Genomic DNA, 19,519 nt, shown 5'->3' with positions numbered 1-19,519 from the left:
AACTCCCTGTGAATTTATCAGTGTTTCATCAACAGGTTTTACTTTACTGGAAAATTATCAATAAGCGTAATTTTAGTCCCCATAATATTCCTTTATGGAATTGTAGATATATTTAGGAACAAATCTTTATTTTACAAAAACTGGTGGGAGAAAGGAATATGGTCAGTTATGCAGATGTTAGATAATACCAGAGTAATGTTTTTTGAAACACAATCACAGACCACAACCTATATTTCAAATATCTAGTAATCTATCTCAAAGTAATAGAACACCTTGCCTTCCTCAACTTTTGGTGAATTGAGTTTCAATTATCGATATACACTTATTCAATACTGTAATCCAGAATATCTTTATTAAAGAACTGTATCCCTTTCATTCAAATAAAAAATTTATTATTTTGATATTTCTCTAAGAAAAACATTATAATAATAATATTATTAATTATTATTATTTATTATTATAAAAACATTGAATTGCTTAGAACAAAATATTTAAAGTTTCCAGTGGCACCCAAAGTAAAGAAAGTCCATTTTAAAATTCTTAATGTAGTCTATCCTTCTAAAGAATTTATGAGATGTCGATTTGGTTTTGATGTAAACAATTGTTCCTTGTGTGATGATCGAATTGAAACTACAGAGCATCTTTTCTATGATTGTAAATTTGCTTGTGCCCTTTGGGAAGATTTGCATTATTGATTATTTTCGAAGTTTCAAGATTTACATGCTTTAACAAAAGAAAATCTACAGTTTGAAAGATGAAACACATGATTTAGTGATTAAGACAAATATTATTCTTGGGAAGATCTTTTTACACAAAAGTAGGTTCTTAAGAATTTCTCTGAAATTTTAAATGTTTCACTAGGAACTATGTCTTTATTTTCTAACGCTTAAGCAAATGAAGAAAAAGAATGCTGTAATTCTTTTTTTTAGGGGTTTTCACCTTTATTGGACAGGACAGTAGAGAAAATTGACAGGAAAGTGTGGGGAGCAGAGAAAGGGGAAGGATCGGCATAGGACCTCGAGGCAGGAATCAAACTCGGGTCGCTGTGAACACTGGAGTGCAAGTGTCGGTGCACTTTCCACTATGCCATTGGCACAGACTAATTCTCTGGGATTTAAAAGAACGACTTCAACTTGCTGAAAACCCCTAGATGTTTTTTTTTATTATTCTAAAATGTTTTTATCTTTTTAGAAGTCCACAAATACTTTTTAGAAGTCCACTGCTTAAGAGGAGTCCAGAGAACACAGTCAAGGTAAACCTTGGTTCAGACCACAGTTGTTTCCAAGGAAAGTATTTACAATGTTTTCGTACAGAAACTTACATTAAAAAAGTTGCTGGCAAGTTAATGATGTGCATTAATGTTATATATATTTTCAATTGCTCGTAAATATAATATTGGCATTTATTTTATTGATTGTACATCAATAAAACATTGTACATCTTAAATAATCATATTTTGATATACAAATACAACTGAATTAACTCGTTTTGAACACCTGAATATTAAAACAGGTTATTATTTCAAGCTTACAAAAAACTATTTATAAACTAATGAGTAAAATAACTTGTTCTTAATATTCTGTGACATATATAGGGCTCTATTTTGACAGTCCATGCGCAGAACGCAAAACGCAGGGCGCAAACGCTTTCAGGGCGTGTCAGAACGCATTTTTGCTAATTTAAGGACGGAAAAATCCGCTTTGCGCCATGGCGCATGGTCTAAAAGGGTTGAGTTTATTTTCTTAATGAGTTATAGGTGTGTTTTGAGAATAAACCAATCAGAGTCTCATCTCCCATTCCCTTTAAGAGCCAGCAGTGTCGTGCCATAAGCGCACATGACGTAAAATAACTTCACTTTTGCTTTTGCTCTCGTGGGAAACCTTCCCGCACAGACATCAATTAGCCTATAAATAATTAACTTTGTTTGTTAAGCGCAAATATTCGTTTCAAAACTATTTCTAAATTCAGTTCTAATTTCCAGCAAACGAATAAATTAACAATAATAGCAAAGTGTGGTCAAAATACGGAGTTATTTCCAAATACACCTGCCATGCCCCATATGGTCTAAAACCTGACAGGTGGGCAAATCTAAACTTGTTTTTAATAAAACAAATATTATAAATATGGATATAATAAATAATACTGCTAATAATAATAACATTATACAAAAGCAAACTAAATGAACTGAAAAAGCCTCTCGAGATGAAGAAATATGACGGCAGTGGTTTTATAATTCATGTAGGCTAGAAATTAATATGTTTTGTAATATTTTAATCATATATATTTAGATCCTATATATATCCTTATTATATATATCCTTAATATATATCTTTTTCATATGTAAAGATATTTACGTATTGCATCTTGTGTGTAGTGTGTAAGACAGGCGCACTTTGCGCCAGACAATAGACCGACTTTGTTCTGGTCTAAAGATCAACCTATTTACAGTTTCTCAAAATAGCAACGCGCCAAAACACGCCTGCTTTTTTAGACCAGAACGCCTATGGGCGCACATTTGAGCGCAAATGCATTTGCTATTTAAACAGTGTGGTGCAACACCTCAAAATGACCGTTGCGACAAGCTGAAAGTAGCAAAAGACTATTGCGCCGTGCCTTGCGCCACATTGTGCCTGGGTGTATGATAGGGCCCATAGTCTATGATTCAAAAATCACTATGGTAATTGTAACAGTGAATTCATGTGTGGTAAAAGGATTAGATCAGGGAAAATAATTAAGAAGTTATATATTTATTAAATATACTGACTGAAAAAAGGTTGAACAATATAAAATTATACAGGTTAAAGTAAATACATTACAGTGACTAGAGCAGAGAAAAAGACAAAAATGCTTGAACTGGTTAAAATAGTAAAACTGATCTGTACTGATGACCAGAATAAACACAATTTACTGAATAATATTTGTGCATCAGCAATAGACACAGTGCAAGCATAATATAAAATATAATATAATGCAGTAATAAAGATCTGCTTCAGATTAAATGTAAGAGTGCAATGCACCTATTTTAAAAGTGAAATTTCTCATTGTAGTTTTACTGTTGAAATATTTAATATCTATGCTTAAAAATATTAATTAATAATGAGAAATATTTAATTGCATAATGAATGTTGATTTCAAATGAAAATAGTTAAAGATTCAATACCATGTCTCTAACACATGCTGCATTATTTGCTTGTCATGTCTCTTCTCCTGATTTAAAATTTATCATCACATTTTATTCCTACATTTTGTCACAGTATTGAGACTTCTGTGGATCCTCTACTGATGTTCACTGATCCTCACATCTTCACAGCTGACTATGATATACAGCATCCAGAGGCTTCAGGCCGCTGATCCTCTAATCTGGAGGTGAAACCAGAGGAGAAACAATCAGTGTTCAGTGAAACAGTATAAATTCATTACTACTACATTTCAATCACTGCTGTTCAAAATTCATATTAGGTTCCTGCAATCAGAACAATTATTAACATCAAATTCACCTGCACAGATATTTCTGTATTTCTAAAACAACATTTGTTTTAAATTGAATACATTTAAAGCAGTAATTGTGTTCATGTGTTTGTCTGTGACTAAAGAAGAGGCTGTGAGTGCTGAGAAACACAAGCTCATGAGTAAAAACTTAGTGACTGAAGACTAATGTTATTTTAGAGTCCAGAAGAGCGAGAGTCATTGCTGATGTGCTGCTGAAGCTGAATCTGCACTGATTTGACCAGTGTTTTCTAGAGTCTGTCCAAGACTATTTCAGACTGTAATGATTCACTGCTGAAGACATTAATAAAGCAGCTGTTGCTGGATAAAGCTCTGACTCGCAGCTCTTCTGCTCTTTCCTCTTTTCTCTTCTCTTTGTCTTTTGCAGATACTGCACACTTAGTGCTGAAAGAAACTATTTACTTAAATAAAGCTTGATACTTATTCAATGATTTCCTTTCAGACAGATTTGAAAGATTTATTCATATATCAAAGGAAATTAAAATCTTTAATATCAGTGTTGTTTACTCACATCAATTTACAGTTTGAGTATCGTATCACATCAATGAGCTTCTGCTTCGAGTGTCCAATGTTATTGCATCTCAGATCAAGCTCTTTCAGAAACTGCAGAGCGTTTGTGTTCATCAAACACTCAGTTAAAGAAGAAACATCTGTGATGCCACAACCATACAATCTAGAAAAAGACAAATGAAAGAATTTTTTTTATTATTTCATTACAGTTTAACGCAGGACTGATTAACTCATTTGAGGAGAGTCTCAGTTCAGCAGAGCTTATGCTGCTTCACATGCCTTCAATTAAATTAATACATTTATAGTTCTAGTCAGAAACGGGACATCAATGATCTCTCAAACCATATTTAATAGTTTTAATAGATACTACTCATTTTTACTGCTAATATTATTTTTTTTATATTTATATAAACGAGTTTGGCAGCCATAAATGATAAGGAAAGATCAATTGCAGCTGTGGTTGTTGTTTATGTTATTTGGATTTTCCAAATTGCTACAGCACATGTTTACATATAGGAACAATCATTTTAAGCATGTGTTATTCTACATAAACAGTAATATTAGCATGCATTTGACTAAAATGATACAACTATCAGAAAGTAGACCCTCTTCTCAATGCATATAAAGGCAACATCAGCTTCAGCTATAAACACTTATCAGTTTAACTGTTTAATTATGTGAAAGTTTCTCACCTCAGTGCCTCTAGTTTACAATGTGAATCCTTCATTAAGTCACATATGAGACTCACTCCTGTGTTTCTTATTTGATTCTCACTGAAGTCCAGTTCTATCAGGTGTGATGGGTTTAATTCCAAAGTCAGAATCGCACACTGTTCCTCTGCAAAACTGCAATCATACAGACTGAAGACAGAAAGAGAAAATACAATGACAAATGACAAAGTTTGTGTGTATTTATATATACTGTATATATATATATATATATATATATATATATATATATATATATATATATATATATATATATATATATATATATATATGCATAGCCCCTTTAAGCTAATTCTTTTTTCGATAGTCTACAGATCAAATCATCCTTATTCAATAACCTGACTAATTACCCTAACCTGCCTAGTTCACCTAATTAACCTAGTTAAGCCTTTAAATCTCACTTTAAGCTGTTTAGCACTGTCTTGAAAAATATCTAGTCAAATACACAGATTCATCCTATTTGGCGTTTTAGATTCTTTTGAACACATATAGGTGCTGCTTGTCAATTAGACAATACTTCAGCGCTTGTTCTTGCTGTCAATTGCGGGAAAAATGATCGATGAAAAGTTTATGATAAACTGCTGAGTGTTTCACTCAACTGTAGAGGCAGAGTTGCCATCAGAGTCAGATTTTCATACAAAACCTGCATTGAGCTGACTTTATGGCAAACACAGAGCAGAATATAAAGACAGAATGATCGGCTAGTTGAGAGCCCATATGACTGGATTTACCTCTCCCCCGTGCTACAGTGTGTGTGTGTGTGTGTGTGTGTGTGTGTGTGTGTTTTTGTGTGTGTGTGTGCGGTGACAGCTCTCATGTGCGCTCGTTATAATCAATATGAATATTACGATCAAACTGACAACAATCTTACATCAACTACACATGGCAAGCAACGCGTTTATAACAACAAATAATCAGATTACAAACAACCTTTATGCTTACATGTGTTGTAAAATGTGCGGGTCCTTCAATGGGACTGGGCTGCAGTTTGGGGTGTGTGTGAAGCGGAGAGAGAGTGAGAATGGAGGAGCGTTTTTTGGGCACTTAGACTATTTTCAGTGACTGATTTGTTGTACCACATGGAAAGTAATAAATATTTTGGACCAAGTTACATATGTCCTCGTTCATTCACCGGCTGCAACTAAAAGAGAAAGCAGTTTACACAGAAACTAACATTATTCGGCCTTGGAGTAATAAGAGAATCTCCCCTGCTATCTCTAACACAACAAAGAGACAGAGCAGGAAAGGTTTACACATGTAATATTTTTCCTGAGGCGATTTAAAGCAAAATACACAATGACACTGAATCAAACACATCTACAATGATAAGGAACATGGTTACTTACTGAGATATTAAAGCACAGCAATACCACATGAAGAAATGACAGACTTTGAAGGAATAATCAGTGTGAGGAGAGCTCCATTTGAGTGCATTGGGCAAGTCTGAACAAGTTCCGTCCATACGTGCGCGGCAGGCAGGTCTGTACAATTACGTAATTTATCGGCTTAAAGATATCGGCCTAATTTAGACATGGGATCGATAACGATAATCTTAAAAATTTCTCGATTCTGAGATCACTTTTGCACGAATATTAGGTCATGCTTTTTGTCGAACCCTGCTTTTAAGAATACTACACTTTGTAGCTGATTTCCAACCAGCCAAAGTGGCTAGTGGAGGTGTCTGTCTAACCCGCCAGAGCTGAAATCTACCGGCATATATATATATATACATATATATATATATGTATATATATATATATATATATATATATATATATATATATATGGTGGGGGGGGGGGGGGGGTAGCGAATAGGCCTTCTGCCTCTTATGGGAGCCTTGGTATCTGGTTGAGCTTGTTGTTGTTGAGCCTGGGCTGGTGTTTCTGGGAGAACAGAGGTATCATTTATCAGCTTTCTTCGGAAAACGAAGGTAAGGGAGTAGTTCTAGCTAGGCTACTTATAGTAAGTTTGGATTAATCTGATTGGCTAACTAATGATTGTAGATGAGTGACCAGCTGCAGTCAATCATATCACGTGCTCAACTTGAAATTAGTTTGTGAAACTTCACTTAAATTCCTAAATGGTCTTACCCCACCTTATATCTCTGAGCTGACACACCCCATTAGCCCACTCGTTCTCTTAGGTCAGCTGATCAGCTTCTCCTGATTGTGCCAAAAACAAAGCATAAGTTTAGAGGGGACTACGCTTTCACTGTGGCAGGTCTTAGATTTTGGAATAATGTTTTACCTTGGCATTTGACACCTGGGGCCTCATGTACGAAGACTTGCGTGGAAATCTTACTAAAACATTGCGTACGCACAAAGCTGTAAATGTGCGTACGCAGAAAAAATTTCAGATGTATGAAACACTGCGTACGCCGAATCTCACGCATATTCTTTTGTACATCCGAATGAACGTGAAACTGAGCGCAACATGCACGAGCGCAAAACCCCTCCCTGCCTCCTCCCCCGTATGAATATGCTAATGACTATGCTAATGGCAAAACCCAACGAAAAAGCAACGGCAAAATCAAACAAAAAGAGAAACTTTGAACAGAATGTGAAATGGAGGTGCTGCTTTCGGAGGTAGAACGGAGAAAAGCGGTGTTATTTGCAAGTTTGTTCTCCGGAATTAACAACAAAAGAAAAAAATAGAGTGGGAGAGTTTAGCTGATACGGTTAACACAGTTGGGTCTGAACATCGCACTGAGTGCATTTACAAAAGAAATAGTGTGGTTTATATCTGTAAACTGTTGCAGTACCCTTAGCAGTCTCAGTGGCGCACCTCATAAGAAGCAAATGATCATATGCTGACACGATCGAGCACAAACTCGGTTCGAATCCAGCGTCTGATGAATTCTTTCTTCTTTTTTTCCCGCTACATATCAGATTTTGCCCACTATTTATCACGAGAAAGACAAGTAGGAATCATTAATAAGTTTGTGCATCATATTTTATTTGCACATTTATTGAATGGAAATGTTTCTGATTCACGCATGCAAATTTATCTTCAGATAGTGTCTTTATAGCAATGTGCGTGCAGTAGATAGCTCAGATTACATTGGGAAAACAGGCGACCGCTGCAAATTGTGCTTTAATGTTTAGCTGGTCAACTGTATGGTATGGAAATCTTACATACCTACTATATGAACCCGTCTCATACAGCTGCCATTGCAAGGATCAGACACTTTGTAGAGAAGAATTTAACACAACTGCCTCTAGGAGTCGCCAATAGAAATAAAACAGACACGCACAAAAAATGTGCGTACGCCTGCCAGAAAGCTGCCGTGAAGGTGCGCACATTCCCACGTTCAGTTCATTGTTAGTAAATCCAAACGTGAGCGATTCTGAGCGTGAAACCTGGCGTACGCAAAGTTTTTGTGCGTACGCAGCGTTGATACATGAGGCCCCTGATCTTAATAAATAGTTATTTTAATTTATATGCCTTTTTAGGTAGTTTAGTTATATTTTCATTGTACTTTTTGTATTTTATATACTATTATGCTTATTTTGTTTTATATTTTTGTACAGCACTTTGGTTCACTTCTGTGTTTTTAAAATGCTCTAGAAATAATAGAGCAAGTAACACTAAACTTACTTTGTCACTCATGCAATGTCACAATAATGCACAATAAGACGAAATGGCTAATGCAACACTAAAGCACGCTTCTTGTTATCAGTTCAATAAATGTCTACATATGAGAAAGGGGTGTACTGCTTGTACATACTCTCTGACAGTAGTTATGTTTCCATCCAAAGACACAATCTAAATATATGTGCAAAACTGGAATATTACATAAAATTACAAATAAAGCACATTTCAATCCAACGAGTCAAATAGAACAAAATCATCACTTCCAGATTAACTGGTGCCAAATATCAACAGTAATAACAAAATTTACTGCTGTAGGTTAAGCTGTGTAACCCTTTTTGTTTCATAAACTACTTGCTCCTTAAAAGATAATGTTGACACACAATAAGTGTGTGGAGGTGTTTGAAGGTGTGAGACGTGCAGCACAGATGCTCCTGACAATTCTGGAGCAAATTACTAAAACAATAACACTAATACCGAAATGGTTACTGCTTTTCAGAATAACCAAAACAACATTTCAAATGTTTTACAGTGTGCTCAGCCTAATGGTTTGTACATTCACACACCTTTTTATTGTCACATGATGTCTTATAACAAAATCACATGACCTTTTTTAATGCGCATACTGGAATTTGTTTGGTAAGAGAGTCTCCATTAAAGTTTATGTGACTTTTTTCTTTTCGAATTTGGCATTTTTTATTCACATATCCAAACTGCTTATGAAAATAGGTGGATGGAAACAGCTATTAATACATGGAAAATTAATAACATGTACCATAAAGTAATATTTTTTTTATTAATATTATTTATATAATTTAATTGTCACATCCACCCCAGTAGTCACCACAAGTACACCCCTCACTCGCCCCATGAGCTACTCGGGTGATCCTAATACCTGCAATGGAGTTTTACTACAATGCTTACTCTACATACAGTAAAGGCTAATTCGAACCAGTTTCCCAATGAGATTTTCAAAGTTGCTTCCATAATCTCCCTTCTTACAGGACAAGCTCTTCAGTGGGCGGATGCGCTCTGGAATGCAAGCAGTCCAGTGATGGCTACCTACCGTCTTTTATGAGTCATTTTAAAGAGGTGTTTGCTGTACCACTCACCCCACTATCTGTCCACGATGAACTCCACCATTCATGAGGTCACATTGCAATTCAGAGCACTCGCCACTCGCCTCCTCGCTGCTTACGGAAAAGGTTTAAAGCCCTAAATTCGTTAACAGATGGTAATTTTTGATGACAATCCAAACCTAGAAACCTTTTTTAAGAAAACCATCAGTGTGTCATAGCACCTTTGTCTGTTTCCCCTTTTTCAGTCACTAGAGCTCCATCACCCCCACCGGACCCGGAAGAACCCATGATTACTGATGCCTACCATCTGGAGTCTGCTGAACGACTATGATGCATCCGTAATAGCCTTTGCCTCTACTGTGGAGAATCCAATCATCTCATCTCAGCCTGCCCAGTTCACCCTCCTAACCTAATGTTGAGTAAAGTCACACTAACTCCATCTGTGTCCCATTTACCAGATATACAAAGTCAATTAATCGTAAATTCTTGTATCATCCCAATACATGTCCTCATGGATTCCGCAGTGGCTGGCAACTTCATCTCTTCACATTTTGTTGCCCAACATCATATATCTACTGTAAAATTACCACCATTCAGGATTGGGCGATGGTAAAATTTCAGATTTACAGCTACACTCTCGAAAGAGCATCAGCCATAACACTTTCACACCCTCTTTTGTGCTGAATGTCCAGGTTGTACTCTTGGATAGTAAGGGCCCACCATAATAAGTGCTGGCTGAAAAGTGACATGCGAGAAAGGAACACCAAAGGGTTATGGTCTGTATACACAATAATGGACCAAGAACTGTTTCTTAAATAAACTTCAAAATGTTGAAGTGCCAGTAATAGGGCCAGTGCACCCTTTTCAATAGCACTGTAGTTCAGCTGGTTCTTTTTAGAAAAGTAGTAAACTGGATGGTCAATACAGTCCTCATCCTCTTGCAGCAGAACTGCCCCAACTCCACTAGCACTTGCGTCCACTTGCAGACTGAAAGGTTTTGTAAAGTTTGGAGCTGAGAGAACAGGGGCTTGACAAAGTTCACAAGCAAGTTCACAATCACTAGTCCATTCAAAATTTGGCATGTACTGAGCAGGTCAGTGAGGGGAGAGACTAGAGCAGAAAAACTGAGACAAAAACTTCTATAGTATCCACTCATTCCAAAGAACCGTCTCAGCTTCTGCTTATTACAGGGCACAGGAGTCACATAAATCAATTATGGCTGTAATTTTGGCATCAACAGGTTTCACCAATCCTTGAACAACTTGCTTGCCCAAGTATGTAATTACACCTTTTGCAAATTCACATTTAGCAAGATTTAGGGTCAATGATGCAGATGTCAAACACTTAAACAATTTTTCAAGGGTTTTCACATGATCAGACCAATTGTCTAAATATACTACAACGTCACCCAGATACACTTTACAGTTGGTTACATCTGACAGTATCTGCAGCATCATACGGTAAAAGGTAGCAGGTGCATTGCACATCCCAAAGGCCAGGACCTTGCACTGTAGGACACTGTCAGGGGTGACAAATGCAGAAATCTCAGATGCACGTTGACTGAGAGGCACCTGCCAGTAACTTTTTAGTAGATCTAACTTGGTGACATACTTGGCCAAACCAACTCGATCTACACAGTCTTCCATTCTGGGAAGGGAGAAAGAGTAAGGTTTAGGTCACCTTTATCAGGCTTGCGTTTCCACTACCAAGAGTACCCTTTAGGTGGGGGTGGTGTACAACAAAAAGTTTCAGTCGACGACATTCTAGCTCGAATAATTATCTACAGTAAAGATGTATAGGTCATTCACATTATATGAGAAGCACTTCTCACAAAACAGAAGCTTTATATACAAAAACTTTTGTATAAATGTTTATTACTAACTTTTCTATGAACATGATTTGATTATAACTGCAGATCAATGACAGTGCAAAATAGCCTACTGTAAATAAATAAATAAATAGCCTAAAATAAATAAATAAATACAACATATATGAACACATACAGACCCTTACAGTCTCCGATATGTTACCAATTACAGAAAAACTACACATAGCATACATTTAGTCCTTATTTAAAAAAACACGCAACATAGCCCACAGTCAGTGTAAACCTCTCATCTGTGTCTGTAATCTTCACCAGCTCATGTAAGCTCTGTTTGAGAGTAATTCTGTCATTCTGAGTTCAAAATAGTCCAAAAGATAAACATGGTAGTTTGTTCGTGATTCAGGTTGCTGAAACAATTTGCTCCTGTGTTTTGTTGGGCTTCTCCTTTGATTGTTCGCTCTTGCGTTTGTCCTTTTTATTCTGAATGGAACAGATGGTGGAGACACTTAAATAATCACGCACATGTTTTTATCATCAACTCAAGAAGTTGTTATATCAAATATAAATGAGATTGCGAGCTCCCTGAAGACGAAAACTGCTCACACTTTTGGACAGCCTCGTAAAACAACAACAGGACACGGCAGATTTTTTTCTTCTTGGCTTTGTATCTGTACATCGACCTCAGGGGTTAGGTGAACAGCAATATTAGAGGAAATACAATATTTTGAATTCCTCTAACAAAATTAGCTCCTGTAAATTTTCCAGGGTTGAAACTTTGCTAGAAAAACACAATTTTTCAAAAAGGACTCTTTTCTGAAACAAACTCAACATAAGTCTGTTTGACTTTTCGAATGGCTACGAAACTTCTGTCTGTAGGCATCAGGGACTAACTCATGAGCCCATAACACTGCAGCCTAAACTACACCATAGTCAAGAGAGTTTTCATTTGACAGAGATGAGCAAACTTCCTGAGCTTTACCAGTGAGGCAACACTGCAGTAATAAAGCCCACATATCTTTTGGCCAACTTAACTTACTTGCAATACGCTCAAATGCAACAAAGTAAGAGTCAACTTTAGCTTTTCTGAATGGAGGTACAAGCCTTATGTATTTACTGATATCAAAAGATTCACTAGATGGTACACATCAAAAAAATCTTCTGTTACAGTACTGTTAGCAGAATTTATAGGTGGGGAGACTGACAGAGGCCTAGAATGTTGCATGGTAACTGGTTTCAATGCTAACCATTTTGCTTCCAGATCCAATTTATATAGTTGGATATCACTTCAGTCCCCTGCCTCAGAAATGTGAAACAGCCACAAGAGTAAACTTAAATCTTTTATTCTTTTGTTTTCATTAAATCAACAATATAGGAAGCATATATCTTCAGGAGAAGGATGAACCAAAACAACAAACAAAACAGGAACTAGCTTAGGAGGAGTACTAAATAACCTATTTCATGTAAAAGAAAATAAATAAAGCAACAAAAGGTTTTCCTTATCTCCCTTACTATGAATAAGTCAAACAGGTACAAAAAATAAAAATGGCACCCTTTCCCTACAGCTTCCTTTTGTAAATTAAAAAGTTTTAAGCCCGACAAAGAAACAAAGTTATCCTTTTAAATACAAAACAAAGAGTACATTTAAATAGTAACTAAGAAAGCAGACACATTGCCTGTAACTTCCACAACACAAGGCAAACACCAAGTTTCTTCAAAAGACAGAAGTTAAATTGTACCCAATAGGATAGGACCTTGGGAACACCTTGTACCCAAGAAGGATTGAGGACTGAGGTCTTGTACAGATTACAAGGTCTTAAATGCAGCTACAGTCAAATTTGCCTACCCTTTGGCTGCTTTGGAAGAGCTCCACGAAGCCTGCATCTTCACCAAGCTTGACCTCAAAAGTGCATACAATCTTATCCGTATCCGGAAAGGGGACGAGTGGAAAATGGCTTTTATCACTCTCCGTCTCCGAGAGAACCATCTTCTTTGAAAGGTGAAAAATATGAGTTCCAACCCTCAATCTCCTTCCTTGGGTACATGCTCTCTGTTGAGGGGGTCAGCATAGAAAGAGGTAAAGTGGACGCTGTCTCCCAGTGGGACGAACCCAAGACTCTGAAAGAGTAGCAGAGGTTTCTGGGATTCGGCAACTTTTATTGATGGTTTATCAAGAACTATAGTATTCTCTCTTCTGAAGGACGGACATTGCTTGCTCACCTGGAACCCTGAAGCACGGCAAGCCTTTAAATATCTAAAGGAAGCATTTACCACAGCACCTGTCCTCTGGATCCCACACAGCCCTTCGTGGTGGTGGTCGACATGGCTGATTCTAGAGTTGGTGCTATCCTATCCCAGTGGTCTGGTAAACCCCAAACCCTCCATTCGTGTGCGTACTATTCACAGAAGTTATTGTCTGCGCCACTTCTGATACCCCTGAACCAGTCCTACCTTCCACAGTCTTCATGGCGCCCATCCTGTGGCAGTCAGACGAAGAGATTCGTGTTGGCACTGCTGAAAAACCAGCACCTACCGAACTCCCTCCTGGTTATAAGTGCGTGCCTACCAGATGCCGTATTTCACTCCTGGATAGTGCACACACCTCCCTCGCCTCAGGACACCCAGGCAGCAGGCGAACCCTCTCGCTCCCCCAACAGAGATATTGGTGGCCCAATATGACTAGGGACATCACCCAGTACGTCCAGGGTTGCTCGGTCTGTGCCATCACCACCACGCCTCGTTTTCTGCCCGAAGTTAAATTAGAGCCACTGCCCATTACCCACTGAGCCTAAACCCACACTTAGGAGCAGATTTCACAACCGGTTTGCCTCCATCACAAGGGTATACCCACAGCTTTAGAAATGGCTGAAGCCCTCTTTTATCATGTCTTCTAGAATTACTGGGTCCCCGAGGACATCAGATCGGGGTCTACAATTCGTATCCAGGGTCTGGCGGGTATTCTTCCGACTTCTGGGCACTACCATCAGCCTATCCTCCAGCTACCACCTGCAGACGAAAGGTCAGACCGAGTGTAGATTTCTGCACCTATAAAGACTCTCCTTTACCAGCCGTATACTGGCTGGAATCGAAGTCAGATGGTTCACCTCACCTTCTCCCCTACTCACTGTTTCTCCTACCCTGTGGATGCACACGCTGTGATTAAGGGAAGTGCCTGTAATACTCTGGTGGATGAAAGAGGATCCTTGTTTACCTTATGAACTGCTTACAAGACTGCTCTCATTTCATGAATATCACTTACCTGCTTCCCCTGTTGAAATATCCATATTGTTTTGAATAAATTGACAAAATGAGATCCATCCTTGTCTTCCTTGTGTGACAGTGACATTAACAGTATTACCACCAATTTTTTATTTTTTTATTTTAAATAATATAAACTGCAATAAAACTATTACATTACAGTATAACTGTATATTTTTTAAATAATGTTTTTACTTTTATTCTTGTTTTGTGGTAAAAGCTTGTTACATTTTAACATTTGGAATAACTTTATTGTAATAAAGTTTATAAATAATTTGATTTGGTCCCTGTGGTCTTAATATAATTAAACCTATTAATCTCTCAGTATCTGCTGTACAGTATAAAGATACTAACCGTAGTTTCTCCAGCTTGAATTGTGGCTTCCTCAGTAAATCACTGAGGTTTTTCACTCCAGAGTCTCCTAGATTATTCCCACCAAGGTTCAGTTCTCTCAGGTGTGATGGGTTTGATTTCAGAGCTGAAGTCAGGATCACACACTGTTCCTCTGTAATACTGCAACGAGACAGCCTGAGGACAGAAAGAGAAAAGAATGATATAAAACCACATTAAATTAATGTGTAAGTTAAATACATTATAAATACAACTGTTAAGCATATAGTCACTAACAAAGCAGTAAGATCATCTAAATATGAATAAACAAACCAGAGAGTAGGATTTGAGGACAAATGTTATAAGTGTAGAGTTGCCTATTTTTTTTAAAGTGAAACTTTTTTTACTTGCCAGCTACACACTAACATAAAAATAAAATACTTTTGATGACACCAACTGTAGTTTCTCCAGCTTGAACTGTGTCCTCATCAGTAAATCACTGAGGTTTTTCACTCCAGAGTCTCCTAGATTATTCCAGCTTAGGTTCAGTTCTCTCAGGTGTGATGGGTTTGATTTCAGAGCTGAAGTCAGAATTACACACTGTTCCTCTGTAATTTGGCACAAACTCAGACTGAAGGCAGAAAGAAAAAAGACAAAGGTCTGTTATGATAATCTTGATCTGTAATGATAATAATTGAGTTCAACAAATAATCACATACATATATCACCCATTTAAAAATGTAAAGCTTTTACATTTAAAAAATAACTGAGTAAGTGCAAAAGTTGCATTATGACAAGTTACACTTAATATAATTGAAAGCAAATTAAGGGGAAAAAAACAAGAAGTAGGTCAAAATTCATGAATTCATGAAAAAAATCATGTTGCAAAACAGAAAGCAGATAAAAATGAACAGTCTGTATGCCATCAGGGGACTAAACTTTTGTTCCCCTTCGGAATCTTGCAGCTTCAATAGAATGCTCTCGTTACTAAAGTAACCCTCGTTCTCTGAGGAGGGGAACTTCAATGCTATTAGTGGATTTATTCATAAATCCACGAAATGGGGACTTCGTTTCAGAAAGCCAATCGTCTGAAAGAGTATACAACGGGCCAATGAAATGCCAAGGAATTGGCAGCGTAAGATTGCGCACATGTGCCTTATTGCCAATTATCTCCGCATATAAGCATAGAGGAAGCAAGGAAACACCATCCTTTTCGCTTCAGAGACTTTACAGCCTTTTGAGAGAGTCGATTAGGGTTCCTCCTGCTATTATCAGCAATTTGAGCGAACGAGAGTTCTCCCGGTACAGAGTGGGTACACGCAGTGGCAGAAGGTCAAGCTGGGATTCTCCCTTGCCTGGTGTTCTTTGGATCCGGTCCTCCAGAGGCCTCCAGCCCTTCGCGGTGGCTCATACGCACAATCAGACTCGGTTATGCGATCCAGTTTGCAAAACGGTCCACCAAGTTCACGGGTGTGTATTTCACCAGGGTCAGCCCCCTGTCCACCCCTGTCTTGCGAAAAGAGATTGCTGTCCTCCTGGCAAGGGGTGCAATCGAGCCGGTCCCTCCAGCCGAGAAGGAGAGCGGGTTTTACAGCACGTACTTCATCGTACCCAAAAATAGTGGTGGGTCACGGCCAATCCTAGATCTGCGCGTTTTGAACTGCTGTCTGCACAAGCTGCCGTTCAGAATGCTCACGCAGAGGCGCATCCTCCGATGTGTTCATCCTCAGGATTGGTTTGCAGACATAAACCTGAAGGACGCATATTTCCATGTCTCCATTCTTCCCCGCCACTGCCATTTTCTGCAGTTTGCGTTCGAAGGTCGAGCGTGGCAATACGCCCGGGATATGTGCCCAAGGTTCGTACCACACCATTTAGAGACCAGGTAGTGAGCCTGCAAGCACTGCCCCCGGAGGAGGCAGACCCAGCCCTTTCCTTACTTTGTCCAGTTCGCGCTTTGCGTATTTCAAAACATGAACACTTACTCACCTTATCACTCGGCCACTCCAAATGTGTGTCATCAAGCTCCAAACTCATCTCAAATGAATACACACTCCCCATGCCCTGTGGGCAAGCGCCATTCATGCATATACAAACCTCTCGCGTTTAGCACAACACCAATAACAGATCGCATGAATGCCAGCTCACAATTGATCACAGGTGAAGTGCATTCATATAAGTCCTCTTCATGTCTTGCTGCATGGGAGGCCATGCCCAGCATGTCAAAATGAATTTTGCAAATAATAGAACAAGGGTAATCCCTACAGTTTACTCGCAGGCCTCCCCACTTTAGAGGCATTTTAAGCACTTCTGTGTCAAACAACGTGGCTCAACAGATCTGGCTCTCAGAGCAACGAAAGTTGCAGCTCAATTAATCAGTAAAGTGATAAGAACATTGATTGTGCTCCTGCAACATTTCTAACATAATCTAACGAATATTAGAGACCCAGAAATGGTCCACTATATCGAATCCCCTGACTTACAAACAGGCCTGTTTGGGCCATCAGTTGATGACTTTACAGAACGGTTCATGGAAGCGCAAAAAATTGTCCTAAGAAATGCAAATCTTTTTTACTGAAAGAGCCAGCTTCAGGCACCCCTGTGCCCTAAGCCAGCCTCCACTCAACCTGCGGCTGAGCCAGAGCTGCGAGCACCGTAAAATAAATGCTTCACAAAGTGCCATGAACGCTTATAAACCAATGACGACTTGATGCATCCTTGATGCGCCAAGGACGCATCAAGTTGAAGCAGTGGCCACCCAAATCTCATAGATTCCAGTCTGTACCTGAATGTTTCATTGCTGTGATCTCATGAATCCCAGCTCCCCATTGATCACAGGTGAAGTGCATTCATTGGTCAGAAGTCCTTTTGTGCCACGTCTTGCAGCATGGGAGGCCATCCCCAGCGGCTAATCCCTACAGTTTACACGCAGGCCTTCCCACCTCAGAGGCATTAAGCACTTCTGTGTCGAACAATGTGGCTCACGTTCTTCGTCTAGAAGTTCAAACACTGCATGCAAAAGTTCCGATCGAGATCTTCGCTTCAGCGAACAGCGAGTCAGGAGTTAGAGCCATTATTTTCGGCTTCCAAAGAAAGATGAGGGTGTCAGACCAATGCTAGACCTCAAACATCTGAACCGCTAGCTAATGCATTGGCTGTTCAAGATGCTAGCTTTGAAGCAGATCCTAGCACACATTCAGCCAGGAGACTGGTTTATTACAGTGGACTTAAAAGATGCTTGTTTTCACATCCACATAATCCCCATCACAGACCGTTCTTGAGATCTGTGCTCAAGTGCGTGGCTTACCAGTATGAAGTACTTTACTTCGGTCTGTCTCTGGCCCCACGCATGTTCATGAAATGCATAATCACATCGCTGGCCCCTCTCAAACAGAGGGGCATACGCGTCGTAAACTACCTTGATGACTGGCTTGTGATAGCCCATTCAAAATGGCAACTTAGCTCAGAGAGATCTGCTGCTTTAGCACATGCAGCAGCTGGGACTAAGGGTGCTTTTTACACTAGCACTTTTGGTCTGCACCCGCCTCTGCAGACACTGTGTGATGTTCTGAATGTTTATAGTATTTTTGCAGCAGATAGACGCGAATTGCTTTCTGTATGTCCAAAACCAAAAGATTCAGTAAAAGCAGAATGATCGCGATGTGCAGATGTCTTTCCATTTCGGCACTTTGCTTTCATGACCGTCACCTAGCAACAGCCTTAAACAAAACAGCAGCTCAATGATGCAAGCGTACCGGGGTTTGGAAGGAAAAAAAACAGTGTGAACACAAACCAACTGAGTATGTGGCAAGGGGGGACAATCAAACTTGAGTACGGTCCAGACAATTCAACCAAGTGTGAAAGGACCCTAAAAGTCGATTACAAAAAGAGCATGTTGGCACCCAGCCAGTGCACCACTTTTCTGGGTACAACGCTCGACTCAGCTTTCTATAGAGCCTGAATGATGCCCAAATGATCCCTGTCTATTCAGAGGTTGGCGGCCTCTTTCAAGAGCAGGACAACATGGCTGTTCAGACAGTTCAACAGATGCTGGGCCTCATATCGGCAGCCATATCTGTGATTCCACTTAGGTTGGTCCACATGCGACCACTCCAACTCTGACTGAAGGCTTGTGTCTGTCCAACATGGGCCGAGCTCACATCAGTGTCAACCACAGTTTTGTAAGCTCAGTAGCACTGACCCATGGCATTCGTCTCAGTTGTCCAGCTCGGAGAAAAATACTCTGCACGGATGCCTTCCAACATGGGTTGAGGTGCAGTGACAAACAGGCATCCAGCGTCTAGCTCCTAGTCTCATTTGCCTTGAAAGGGCACCACATCTTAGCACCATTTAACACCATCTTAGCATCACTTACAACATGTCTGTGGTGTCTTGCATCAATCCCCAGGACAGCATGAGGTCCCACGCATCTAAAGAATGACGCAGCACCTGCTATTATGGGCACATGGCAGACTCCTCACAATATGAGCAGTTTATGTCCCATGGGTTCTGAACACAGAGGCCGAAATACTCTTCAGAGGCCTGGTGGCACCAGAAAAATAAGGGCTCCTCCCCTACACACCTGTTTGGGCAGCCCAACATATTTCTTGGTGGAGCAGAATGCCCTAGCCCACAACTGGCCCAGCACTCTCCTCGATGCATTTTCCCTAAAGGCCCACTCGGGTATAGCCTC

At 39.2% G+C, this 19,519-nt stretch overlaps 2 protein-coding genes across 2 annotated transcripts in view; one reads left to right on the top strand and one right to left on the bottom strand.

The window, feature by feature from the left end:
• LOC147838394 (uncharacterized) overlaps window positions 1-19,519 on the top strand; it is a 900,722-nt gene that overhangs the window by 105,069 nt on the left and 776,134 nt on the right. The gene's annotated exons all lie outside the window — the stretch shown is intronic.
• Window positions 2,738-19,519, bottom strand: part of LOC147838410 (NACHT, LRR and PYD domains-containing protein 12) — a 126,598-nt gene continuing 109,816 nt past the window's right edge. The window contains exons 19-23 of the mRNA XM_087303329.1: window positions 15,284-15,457; window positions 14,851-15,024; window positions 4,710-4,877; window positions 4,019-4,180; window positions 2,738-3,360 (exon numbers count right to left, since the gene is read on the bottom strand). Of these exons, the coding sequence (XP_087159455.1) occupies window positions 3,315-3,360; window positions 4,019-4,180; window positions 4,710-4,877; window positions 14,851-15,024; window positions 15,284-15,457 (724 nt within the window). The 3' untranslated portion in view covers window positions 2,738-3,314. The remainder of the gene's footprint in view (window positions 3,361-4,018; window positions 4,181-4,709; window positions 4,878-14,850; window positions 15,025-15,283; window positions 15,458-19,519) is intronic.

Source organism: Danio rerio, chromosome 22 (assembly GCF_052040795.2).
Source record: "Danio rerio strain M-AB ecotype USA chromosome 22, GRCz13ab, whole genome shotgun sequence".
In the NCBI taxonomy this organism is placed as follows: domain Eukaryota; kingdom Metazoa; phylum Chordata; class Actinopteri; order Cypriniformes; family Danionidae; genus Danio; species Danio rerio.
The sequence above is the reverse complement of the archived record's forward strand: the minus strand, read 5'-3'. Positions and strand labels throughout refer to the sequence as shown.